General features: G+C 37.3%; 1 protein-coding gene across 9 annotated transcripts in view; it reads left to right on the plus strand.

Annotated features, from left to right (window-relative positions):
* Positions 1–12,192, plus strand: part of OSBPL3 (oxysterol binding protein like 3) — a 90,470-nt gene that overhangs the window by 64,115 nt on the left and 14,163 nt on the right. For 6 of the 9 annotated variants that reach the window (XM_027450954.3, XM_027450953.3, XM_027450958.3 and 3 more), the window contains 6 exons: positions 841–948; positions 3,738–3,872; positions 4,555–4,648; positions 7,329–7,579; positions 9,143–9,280; positions 12,110–12,173. In XM_027450954.3, coding sequence (XP_027306755.3) covers positions 841–948; positions 3,738–3,872; positions 4,555–4,648; positions 7,329–7,579; positions 9,143–9,280; positions 12,110–12,173 — 790 coding nt within the window. The remainder of the gene's footprint in view (positions 1–840; positions 949–3,737; positions 3,873–4,554; positions 4,649–7,328; positions 7,580–9,142; positions 9,281–12,109; positions 12,174–12,192) is intronic. The other 3 variants (XM_027450959.3, XM_027450960.3, XM_072033531.1) reach the window with 1 other exon arrangement.

A 12,192-nucleotide genomic window follows, 5' to 3' on the forward strand; every position in this document is an offset into this window, starting at 1 on the left:
GAGTGAACTGGTTTCTGAAATGGAACAAAGAATGGGCTGTTTCACTGTCAGGGTCTGTAGAGATTCATTTTTTAACAGAGTAAATTTAAAAGAATGCTTACACATAATTATAAAGCAGTAGAATATAAAATAGTATTGCTGTACAATATTAAAATACAAATACAGAATTTTGGTTATTAATATCTTTCTCACCAAAAAAAAAAAAAAAGAAAGAAAACAGAGCTAAGTTGTTGTAAGCATTGTTAGATATTTTTATTTGTTGGTTTTTATTTATTTATTTATTTATATATTCGTAGCCATCTCCAAACCACACCAGAAAGCTCTCCCCTAGAGGGTAATCATGTCCAGTGAAACTTGCCCTCTGCCATTTCTGGAATTGTCTCCTGGAAAACAATGTTTGTCGTGTGCGAGGGTTGTCTTTCACTCCCAGGCTGCATTCTCAGTTCTTCAAATGTTTTTGGGTGTGGCAAGAGTAAGAATACTGAAAGAGACTACGTTGGAGATCAGACAGAAAAAAAAGGAGCTGAAGAGAAAAGTGATGCATAAAATTAAGTTTTAAATTCTTATATCACCTTGCAGAACCTGGTAACTTGTAAATACTATCCTTGGCTTTTGTTCTCCACTTATGTGTCTGAACAAAAATAATTTTATTTTAGACATAAAGAACAAGGTTTGAAGCATTTAGAATAACTGATTTGCTGCACCAGTAAAGAATCGTGTTGGTGGTGTTTAATAATGCACTTTAAATATTCTTCTCCCCTTTCTTTTTACGCAATAAAACCACTGTTCAAATTAGTTGAGAGAACTTTATATCCCCAATATTTGTGTTAAATATTCCAGGCAATAGCACAAAACACTGATCTAAAAGACCGGTTACGCAGAATACATGCCGAATCTATGATCCTTGATTCAGCATCTAATGCAAAATCAAGTCCAGATTTGGTGAAGGTGGGTATGGATTTCGTCTTCCAGTGATGTCTGTTCCTCCAGCTCCTACATCTAGACCGTGTTACATCTTGTCCTGTTCTTCATGTGTTCCCCGCGGTGTATTGTGTTAGTAAAATGAGTCCACTTCTGTGGTTATGAATCATTTCTGATGATGCATTGTGTAATGTTTAATTTTAAAGACTTTCCTTGTGAGCGGTTTTCCTGAGCACACTTCCATTGCTTTTTCCTTCTGGCTTCTGGTGTTCTCCCTCACCTCCTGCCCACTTCCCATTCAGCATGAACAAAGCTGTCTTGTTGTTACCTTGCAGCCAGCATTTCTCTCCCCCTTATTCCCTTGTTAGCTTTCATGTTCTGTATTTCTTTGTTGCCTAAATATTTTTAGCCCAGAACACTGGTTACCCGTGGGGCTGATTTAAAGTTTAGAACCATTACAAGACTTTTTCATGAAAGGATCAAATAAGGTAGATGTACACAGCTCTTAATGAGCTCTTTCACTGATTTAGTTTTGTGTGTGAAGCCATGGAGTCTTCTATATATCCAGTGAGCCATTTTGAGATGTCCTGATGTTCAGACAGCTCTTTGGCTTGCTGCAGAATGCATACGAATACGGTGTATTTATAGGTCACAGGATCTAGATGCTAATGGTGCTGGTAAGGGGAGCAAGAGCTGTGTTATTTCTGGTGGATTTTCCTAAATGTTAACTCATACAGAAGCTTCTGCTGCTCTTGCATTATAAATCCTGCATTAGAACTTGAATGGATGTAATGTTGGGGGTTTTATATAACTTACTATTTCCTTCCATTTTTAAAGACAGTTTAGTCATTCAGTCTGTTCACTTCTATTTGCGTTCTCTTTTAGCAGAACTGGTTTTGGCCATATTTAGCCTCTTTTTTTTTTTTCTTTTTTCTTTAAGGTAGTTGATCATTCTACTTGCCTTTTCCTTTTAATCCCATAAGATTTTGGACAGCACTTAAGCTGCTATCCAGAGAAGCATTCATGTATCAATACAATGTTTTTTTAATTTCAGGAGTTATTTTCCTATTTAGTAGAGGCCCTTGCAAAGACAATGGATTATTTCTGAAACATGCTGTATGCATTGCATATATATGTGACAAAAATAGCTTTCTATAGGTCCTTTAGGGGGTTTGTTGACAAATTCCCTCTGGCATGGTTGGGAATGGAACTTAAGGGCAGAATCACTTATATTGGAAAAGTTTCATCTTAGATTTCTCTGAGGGCTATGGTATAGCAGTGTTGCTGTAGGTTACTGCACAGAACTTGGCTGTAAATGATACATCAGGTGCTATGACAGACCTGTGAAAACTGAAGCAGTATTAACTAGTTTCTCAGGCCTTAGCATAAGATAAAAGTTTAGTTTGTTGGGCAATTTATGGTGTAGTTTATCATGCCACAATTGGAACATGAAAGTAGGCAAAATGAAACTCTCATGTGATTAAATATAAAAAGCAACTGTTCTTTTATGAGCCTTTTCTGCTCATTTTGCTTCTCAGATTCAAAGTAGTGTTGGAAACAATCCCAGTAGCAACGCTTTATGTATGTAAGATTTTTTTTTGACTTGGAGGCCAGCGTAACTGGCTTCCCACAGAAAAGATAATTTCGAGGTTGCATCTTTCTTGCAGCTATATCATGGTTATACGCTAAAAAAGCAAAAAGTCTTCGGTATCATAACAGTTTGGCTTGTTACCATGTCACCATTATCAGTACACACTGAGAAACATTTCATACTGTAGTAAAATCCACCAGCACAAGACTGAAATGGTTTGTCGGTTTGAGTACAGACTTATCAGATTATTCGTTAAGTGAGCTCTGAAAGTAAAACACTACATTTCCTGCAAAACGATGATAGTTAGGGCAGTCATGGTTACAAGTTAATAAAGCATCTCATGCAGAATGAAGCTTGAGAGCAGCTGATACACTCGTTTGGGCCAGCTAGCCCTTTTCCTTAGTATTGGTGGAGTTAGGAGGGAAAACAGTAACAATCCTCTCCAATTTTTTCCTGTGTCCACGTAATGAACCAAGGTAATCCCACCTTTGCTAGACTACTTTCTGCAGCTATACTATCTATGGAGCACTTGGGACTTCCATAGGCAGAGATAATGAAATCTGTATGATGTTTCAAATGGGCCTGCAGCAGCAAAAACAATGTCATTTACGTGGCTTTGATAATACGCTGACTTTGGTTAACAGAGTTCGTGTGTGTGGATATGAGGGAAAGCTTTCCAAAGCACAGCGTGGGAAGTAGTCTGGTGGAGAAAGACAGCTAGGAAAGCATTGCTGTTATATAGCAAGCAACTTTGCCCCTCTGAATTTTGTATGCGACTCCTAGGCCAGATTGCATTGAGCATGGCCTGGGAGGAAAAGACTGATTTGATTGCTAAGATCAGAAAAGAATGTGAATCCAGTATAAAGAGGCTGGGAGTTTTCTTATTGTGGGGCTTTTTTAATAATATGCTTGCTTGCATCTAGTTAAATCACTCAAACACCAATGCATTTTTATATTTATTTTTTTAGGGGGGAAAAGTACATCACTGTAACTGATTTACTGAACAATGCATTGCGATTTTTTTTGCTGTCTTTTTCTCTTCTCTTTAGTCTGTTTTCCTTTGGTTTTAATTCCGTCTTTAAAACATGCTGCCTTTCACTAGAGAGGAGCATGTGCAATCTTCTCCCACTGTTTTACAGCCCGTTAAGTTACATGACTGGATTTGCATGCATGAATGGTATTTGTGGCATTTTTCTTCTCAAAACTTTGTATTTCTTTTAAACAGGAAAATTCGAGAGAAGAAAGCAGAGGTCTGGTTCACCAGATCTCCAATGAAAGCAGACTGTCTATTGCTGACTCTCTCACAGAATTTTTCGATGCACAGGAAGTCCTACTGTCTGCTAGCTCTTCAGAAAATGAGGTCTGAGCATTAGGATTGACATTATTCTTACATAATTCATTATCTGCTACTTGACACGTTGTCTTTCAGAGGGCTAATTGGTTGTCAGATGACTGCCAGATAATGATTTTTTTTTTTTTAACAATAATAATACACTGCATTTGTTGTTATTATCTTTTTGCAATAAAGTGTAAAACAATATTATGGAGAAGTCTTATGTGTGCATTAAGAAAAATAGCAAAAAGGTAGCTGGTATGCAGATATTGCATATATTATACCATCTGTCTTGAGTCATCCTGCAGGTGCTTAAGAAATTGTATCATAGAAATATATATTTATACTTGTCCTTGTTGTACCTGTCGGTACCTTGGGGCTGATGTCATGCACACTGAAACTTAATAGCTCACTTTATCACCTCTCTGGGACTCCATAAAAGCCTTGGCTTTTGATGTGGGGAAAGCTCTTTTAGCTCTGGGGCCAAGAAGATGAAGCATGCTTTCACTAAAAGTTGAATTGTCATTGATGGTCATCTCTCCCAAACTTATCTTTTAATTCTTAGGCCTGCTTTTCTATAATACTGAAATACAGCTTAAACAGTTCAAATATAATTAAAAAAATCATTGGAGCAACAATTTTAATATGCAGATGGGGTTATTTTAATGACTGCTTAAATATCTTGCTTATTTCTCTACCTTGCACTTAGGTATCAGATGATGATTCATACGTAAGTGATATCAGTGATAACGTCTCAGAAGATAACCTAAGCAATGACATGGAGAATGAAAGACAAACTTTAGGTAAGTTCAAAGTTTTATTATATCATGTTCTGAAAACTGTGTTTCTTGTTGTTTGGGATATTTTTTCTCATCTTGCTACAAATCATTCAATACTACAGGTTTTGTGATGCAAGCAACCTGTTTTGTTTTTTTTTTTCTTACCACCTCAGATAAGTTTTGAACAGCACATTCTGGATAATCTGATTAACAGGGCCAGGACACCATTGTTTAAGCAAGACGGTATTCAATGTCAGTAGATAAACACCTGTTTTCTTGGCTTCATTGGTGTGACTCCAACTCATTTTTAGTTCCTTTCATGTCCACGGGATTTTTCAAACTACCAAGACCTAGCTGCTTTCTTTTTTTCCAGAAAGTATTTTTTTCCAATTTAACAACCACATTCAGAGGTCTGTTGTTTTTAGCAGAATTTGTTTAAAGGAACATGACAATTATTATACACTGGCAGTGCGTGACTGTATGGATTTCTTCTTTGTATGTTTTAATTATGATAGGCTTGTTACTGCATACACTTAACTGTCTTGCTAATTAGAATGAGAATCAAGAAAGAGGAAGAGGAATTGGTAATAACAAACTCTGGCTCTGTGCCTTCAAAGCATGTCATCTAGCCACAATGTTCTTCACTCTATCAAAATGTTTTATCTTCAATAATGCTGAATAGTGGTTTCTTACTTGCAGCATGGGCTTTTTTTTTTTTTCATGAGAGGTGGGCAAACTATACTGTAGAGAAAATTTGGCATCTAATCTATCTGCCTAATCTAACCACTGAGCATGCACCAGCAGCCTTAAAGGAGATTAATGAGAGCAGTATGGTTGGAATACCAGGCTAGAAAGCTCCTTTTAGGTGCCCAGATGAATAAATAGTGTTAAGTTTCAACTCCCCTGCTGCATGTTTGAACTATTCACATCTTTTTTTTTTCTACACTTACATTTTTTTCTCTTTCTCTGCTGTGTTTTGTCACTATTTACCCCAATTAATAGACTGATCCAGAGTGTGTAGTTCAGTGAGTTGGTATTCAGGATTTAATCAGAAACTGTCAAGGGATATAGCCAAATCCTATTTCAGAGAGCTCTCTTCAACAGGAATATGTTTTTAGCACTTACTCCTTCCTCTTCAGATATCCAGTCATTCCTGAGTTATGTGAGGAAACGTCTTTCTTTTTGGCCTTTTCTGATACTAAATAAATACTTCCAACAGGGAAGTAAGTATAGGAACCAACCTCTTTTTAAAAAGGCACACTTAGCAGCATTACGCTTCAGGCAGATTTTCTGATTCACAGTGCCCACATCCTTTTTATGCAAAAAGAAAGAGATACGCACCAGTATGTAAATACTTCTCCTGTCCTTGTTACAATAACTTAGTCACATGAGTTGTTAGGACTTGCAGTTCTGTGAGTAGCAGGAAAGACAGAAACTTCTTTGAGGCTGGTGATTATGAAAGCCTCTATCTGAGACATTGGGCTAATATATACATGTACATCAGTGATAGGGGACGTTAGTTGCTTGGGATAATCTGTACTTTTTCATTGTTGGAAGCACTGCTGGTTTTGTGCTTATGCCAATGCAAAAACAAAGGAAATAACGTTTGAAATCATGCATTTAAGGGCAGTGTTTCTTTGGGCAGGTATGCTACAGGAAAGCTGTGCTCTTCTACGCTGTTTCAATTCCTCCAAGGAAAAGCTGTCTGCAGAAAGCCAGATGAGGATGGGGATTAGTAGTCTGGGGCTATACCCAAAGGTCTCCAAATGGCAATGGACTGTAGTGCAGGAGCATCCTAGGAGCTTCTAAGGATGTATAAAGGATGCTTATGTAGTGGCAACTGTGCTCCTTTCTGAACTGAGATTTATGTACAGATAAGCAATGTAATCTTCAGGCTAGTGCCTTTTGCGGAAGCTTGTAGCTCTATCTTGATTGTGACACAAATCATTTCATTTCGTTACACACTTGCAACCATTTATTCTGTTCTAACTGCTTTGACAAGGCATCCTTTTTTTTTTTTTTTGAATCTTTATCAAGCCTAGAGCTCTACGGTTGCTTCAGTTTTACCACCTACTAAAGAGGTCATTTCTCCGCCAACATATGGGTGCATCTACAAGCTAACATGGCTTAAATTTTTTAAGTGCTCACTACAGTGACAAGTGCTCTAGAAAAGCCTGCATGTAAATCCGTGGTATAGTAAATTTCCTTGGTAGAAGTATTCAAAAACGTAGGAAGAGATAGACAGGTGATATTTTTATGCTTGGATCTGTTAAGTGACACCTTGTCTTCTGAGAAGTGTCAACTTAATTGAAGCTCTGTCAGGGAAGGAGGTTTTATGTCACTTAAACAGATAGGAATCCATCTCTGTTACAAATAGGTTAGTTCTAATATTTACTCTTTCAAATTCAATGGAAAGCCTGAGCCTTTCTCATATCTTCTAAGAGTAAGGAGGTAATTTTTATATGCTGCTTTCCTATCTGGAGTTTAATTTGGTTAACTTCCAGAAATTAAAATTGAGTTCTTTTTTTATCCTTTCGTAACAGGCTACCTTCAAACCATAAGTGAAATATTTGAATGAAGTGTGAGGGTGGATGGAAGCTTTGACAGAAAAAAAGTTGGTTGAATTTTAATGTATGTTTGCAATGGAGATTAAATAGTAAGTAAGCAATGTATTGATTAACTTGTTCTGCAACTTCCTTTTCAGACTGCATTTCTGAAAGTGGAATTGGATGCCATTCTAAACGGAGAACATGTTTACCAGCTCCATGCCCTAATACTAGTAATATCAGCCTATGGAATATCCTGAGAAATAACATAGGAAAGGATCTCTCCAAAGTGGCCATGCCTGTTGAATTAAATGAGCCACTTAACACCCTTCAGCGTCTCTGCGAGGAGCTGGAATACAGTGAACTACTAGATAAAGCAGCGCATACACCTAACCCCTTTGAACGGATGGTAAACACGTTATTCCTCATACTTCATAACATTCAGTATAGCCAGAATAGAATACAATGTATAAACAATTTACCAAAGAAATGAAGATATTCTGTTCCATTTTTCTTTTTCTCCAAGCTGAGGGAAGCAAACCCCTTAAGCGTGCCTGGGCATGCTTACATACCCTCTACTTTTGATTCTTCTGCCTAATTTCTGTTGTTTTGTCAGAAAGCGTATCTCCTTAAATGCCTTGCTGTCCTGCAAGGTTAAGTAACGTACTAGTTTAACTCTGTTTTGCAGCTTTTCCTCTTCCTTTCTTACTCTTTCAATCTTCCAAGATTTAAACTTGGAAAAAAGAAGGAGGAATTGAGCTAATATGTTTCTTTCATGAGTATGAAAGTTACAATAAATCTTTTCTTAAGGCCTATAAATAAAAGATTTAAAAGCTTTCAAAATTCTCTTAAATGGAAGCTATGGATTATACCTTAAACTAAGTCAAGCCTTTTCAAGTCAATATATCTTATGTTAAAAAGAGGCTATTAATGAATGTAAATAGTTTTGTTATAAATACTGTTTGAAAAGAAACTTCATTCTGACAGTCTGCAAGGATTACAATTTAGTGTCTGTTCTCTTCTCAGGATAGAGGGTGTGGCTGTTTATTTGTTTTTTAGGTGCATAACCTTTTTGTTGTTCTCCTGAGAACATGCATTAAAAGGAAATGAGCAGTAGTTTTTCACATCAGGGTGAAAAGAAATCTTTCTCTCCTTCCTACAACTAAGCATCTGAAAATTGCCTCAGAATGAAGTATTCTTTGCCTTTGAGAAATTCCTGAGGCAAAATTAATGTTAGCTGTTGCACAGTAATTGCCATAGTTCAGTTTAGAATGGCTCTTTTATCAATTTGGTTTCTGAAATTGTGAAAGGAAAGCATCTACTCTTTCACAAGATGAGGAAAAGGGAATGAAAAGGGAGAAAAACGGTACAGAGGAGACATGAATTGAACAAAACTAATTCTAATTCCTCAGGCTTGGGAGGAGTTATACTGTGTTGACTGTAATAATTTGGAAGGATCTCCTGTTCCTTAATTGTAATAAAGAGCAGTTTCATTATTAGGTAATAGCATACAATAGATAAAAGGCAATTCAAACTGTGTTGGACATAATAAATTTTGTGAAAACTCTTTTAATGCTTCGTGTGCCATGTTTAGGACAAGGGTGGCATGTAGATCCATAGAATCACAGACTGTAACTGTAAAAGCCAGTTTAAAAAATATCTAACAGTGATTTTTAAAGTTACTGCTTTGAACTGTGCATGTTCCAAAAGGCTGAGTTGTTTCAAACAGTTTTCAGAGACACTGCTTTCAGTTGATTAAATTTGCAGAGTTTGATCCTAGTAACTCCATGCATCAGTGAACCCCTGAATGACTGAAAACTGAATACTTCTGTTATGTGTGATCCAGTGTTTAACCTGCAGGAGGAGGCATACACGTTCATACTCTTTTTTCCTTCTGTTAAATCCCAATCTATAGCAAAAAATATGCATGACTGTGGTAAATTAACCAAAATTCCATGTATGTTATTCCCAGGTGTATATAGCTGCATTTGCAGTATCTGCGTATGCCTCCAGTTACTACCGAGCTGGAAGTAAGCCATTTAATCCTGTTCTTGGAGAAACCTATGAATGTGTTCGTGAAGATAAGGGTTTCCAGTTCTTTGCGGAACAGGTACTGTGTGCTGCACCCCTTACATTTGCTGTTTGATAGGCTGCTTAATGCTGAGTGCATGGCTGGTATCCTTTAGAGTTAATAGCAAAATGTAAAATTACTGTTACCTAACCTTAGCCCAGCAAATCTCAAGGGGTCCTACAGAATTATAAATGAAGGAAATTGCTTTGTTTTTTGAGGAAACTCAGCTAACTCTGGCATGGAACATGACAACCAACAGCTGGCAGTCGAAAGCAAAGGCTGGCAGTTTGTCTACTCCAGCACCTAGATATCTTGGTTAAGGGGAGTACAGTTCCCCACACTGAAGTCTGATCACTGCTGCAACGAGCCTTCATGTTCTTGTCATGTTCTTTTGTGTGATCATTAAAAACTACTATATTTTCAGCTGTTTAATGTCTTTTTTAATGACAAATATTTCACTCATACGAGTCAGTCAACCACTAGTATTTTTTATGGCACCTTGAATATTTCTCCTTGCTGTCCAAATATTTAGTGGGCTGAGCCTAGTATCACAGCTTAGTAGCTGAAGAATGTATACAACACATCAAGGTCTGACTGTTGCTGAAAATAGTGCTTCAATAGACGAGTAATTATTAAGCGTGGGCAAAAAATATTAAATTTAAACCAGTTGAGTTACCAAAATTGCTAAGCTTGAGGCATATGTTAAAAAGAGATAAAACTTAAATATTCCGGTGCCTATCAGGGTGTAAGAATGATTGAAAGCTGTCTTGTTTTGTCTAGACATAACAACAACAACAAAAAATACAGAAGTGTGGTAGTCAAAGCTGTACAACCTAGAAACCTGATCAGAAAAAGTCTTAAAAGAAGCTTGTGGTTTTGACACATTTTGTACACCATGTTCTACAGCTGACAAAAAGGAATGCTCTGTGATCTTTCCTTGTTCTCAGGAAGTATCATGGGCAAGAGAAAAATAAGGGAAAAAACAAAGCAGTCAAAGCGAGAATCGAATTAAAGTTCAAGCAATGTGTCTGTTGCTTTATTGTATTTAGTTCTAAGGTAACATATAGCACACTGAAGGTACCAGTGTAACATCAAATTGGAGTAGCAAAGTGGTTAATAAAAGTTTGATACTGAGTTTAATGTGAGTTTGAATTGAGAAGTTTTTCCCCTTGATACTGGACGAATCAATACAAGGCAGCTTTTACTGAAGGAGAATTTTAAAACAGGAGGATTCTTAAGTTGTTAGTAACTGTTCTATAACTGTGTGTAATAAGTGACAAGAGTTTATAGATGGTAAAGTTTTAGTATACTAGTGTAGTGTTGAGGAATATTAGGAAGGGAAGGTGGTGTAGGAAGAAAGAAATTCCATAGAGCTTGCAAGCATTAAATAAATCTTTTTCCATCAGGAGCTGTTGCTTGTTTGTGCAAGCCTTTTGATGCTTACTGTAGATAACTTGTTAGCACGGACAGTGTGCAATCCATGGGGTAGATATGCAAAATGTATAAAATGACAGAGATTCTGTTGCATGACTAGAGTGTGTTCATAATAGCTCTACTTAGCTCCATGACCTTACTCTGGAATTATAACAGTTTAAGTGAGAGCTAAGTTTAACCCAGGAATTATAGTGACATCTGGGGCTAATCTGGGTGCAGTATGTGAGAGAGAGAGTGTTGCTCCCGGTGGATTAGGCCATAGCTGACAGGAATTAGCACTGCTTTATTTTTTTAACCAAGTAGAGGTTGTTCAGTGAAGAACTGAATGGGAGGGAGGGAGGGAGGGAGGGAGGGAAGGAAGGAAGGAAGGAAGGAAGGAAGGAAGGAAGGAAGGAAGGAAGGAAGGAAGGAAGGAAGGAAGGAAGGAAGGAAGGAAGGAAGGAAGGAAGAGCTCAGTAATAAATTTGCAAAATGAACAACAAAGAAGAAATTAAAACTGCATTTGAAACATGTATGTGTGGTTAAGAAATGAAATGTGTAGTAGGAAAGCAACTAGACTTGAAAATAAAGGTGTTTTTGTCAAAGAACAGTATTACACATCAGAGTATTTGGCCTGGTCAGTTTTAAGTCCTGGTCACCCAGAATGGAGAAGGTGCAGCTGAGGAGGAGTGGTTGCTTTTGCTTTGTGCAATCACCTTTGCACACCTGTGCAATCACCTTTTTATTTAATATTTTCTTTTAATAGTATGCATTGAGTATTTATTTACTTACAGTCCTCACTTTGCTGTTTCGGTCATTGCTCCAGTTCATGTATGTGCTTTTACCCAATGCTGATAAAATGCAGTGCGTGTGGTTAGAGTTTCATACAAGAAAAACCTGAGGTCTCACGAGTGCAGTAGTAGGTGGGTGTTGGTAGCTGGAATTTCATGGTTGTATTTCTCCACCCGTTTGGCCCCCCTTCAGCGGTACTGATTGCTGTCTCCTGCCTCACACTGAGTGATCTGTAGGTATTTACTGTACAGAGTAATTTAGCCTCTTGTTTTTTGTTTGGTTGGTATTTTTTACTTTTTCCTATGTACTTAAAGTGCAGCTTCTGTTAATATATGAATGGAGCCTTCAGATTAACTGTAATTATCACATTAGAGACAATGTGCAGAATATATAGTTAGATTTTCATTTGATGAACAGATTCACAGGCCTTCTAAAGCATGCTTCCCATTTCTTTCTAGTTTTCTCAGGTCTCAGTACCTTACTAGTCTCACTGGCTCCCCCTTTAGGAAAGAACTGCAAAAGAAAAGCAAATGTTCAGATTGTAAATGTGATATATGAATGAAAAATGAGAGGGAAAAAGGGAAAAAAATAAACAAAAAACCCCACGACTATTCAAGTGTTAACATGTCCATCTTTTTTTCCCCTTTCATGTCTTGCTATTAGGTCAGTCACCATCCGCCTATTTCTGCATGCCATGCTGAATCTGTGAATTTTGCTTTTTGGCAAGGTAACCTTTTCGTCTATCA

Source organism: Anas platyrhynchos, chromosome 2 (assembly GCF_047663525.1).
Source record: "Anas platyrhynchos isolate ZD024472 breed Pekin duck chromosome 2, IASCAAS_PekinDuck_T2T, whole genome shotgun sequence".
NCBI lineage: Eukaryota > Metazoa > Chordata > Aves > Anseriformes > Anatidae > Anas > Anas platyrhynchos.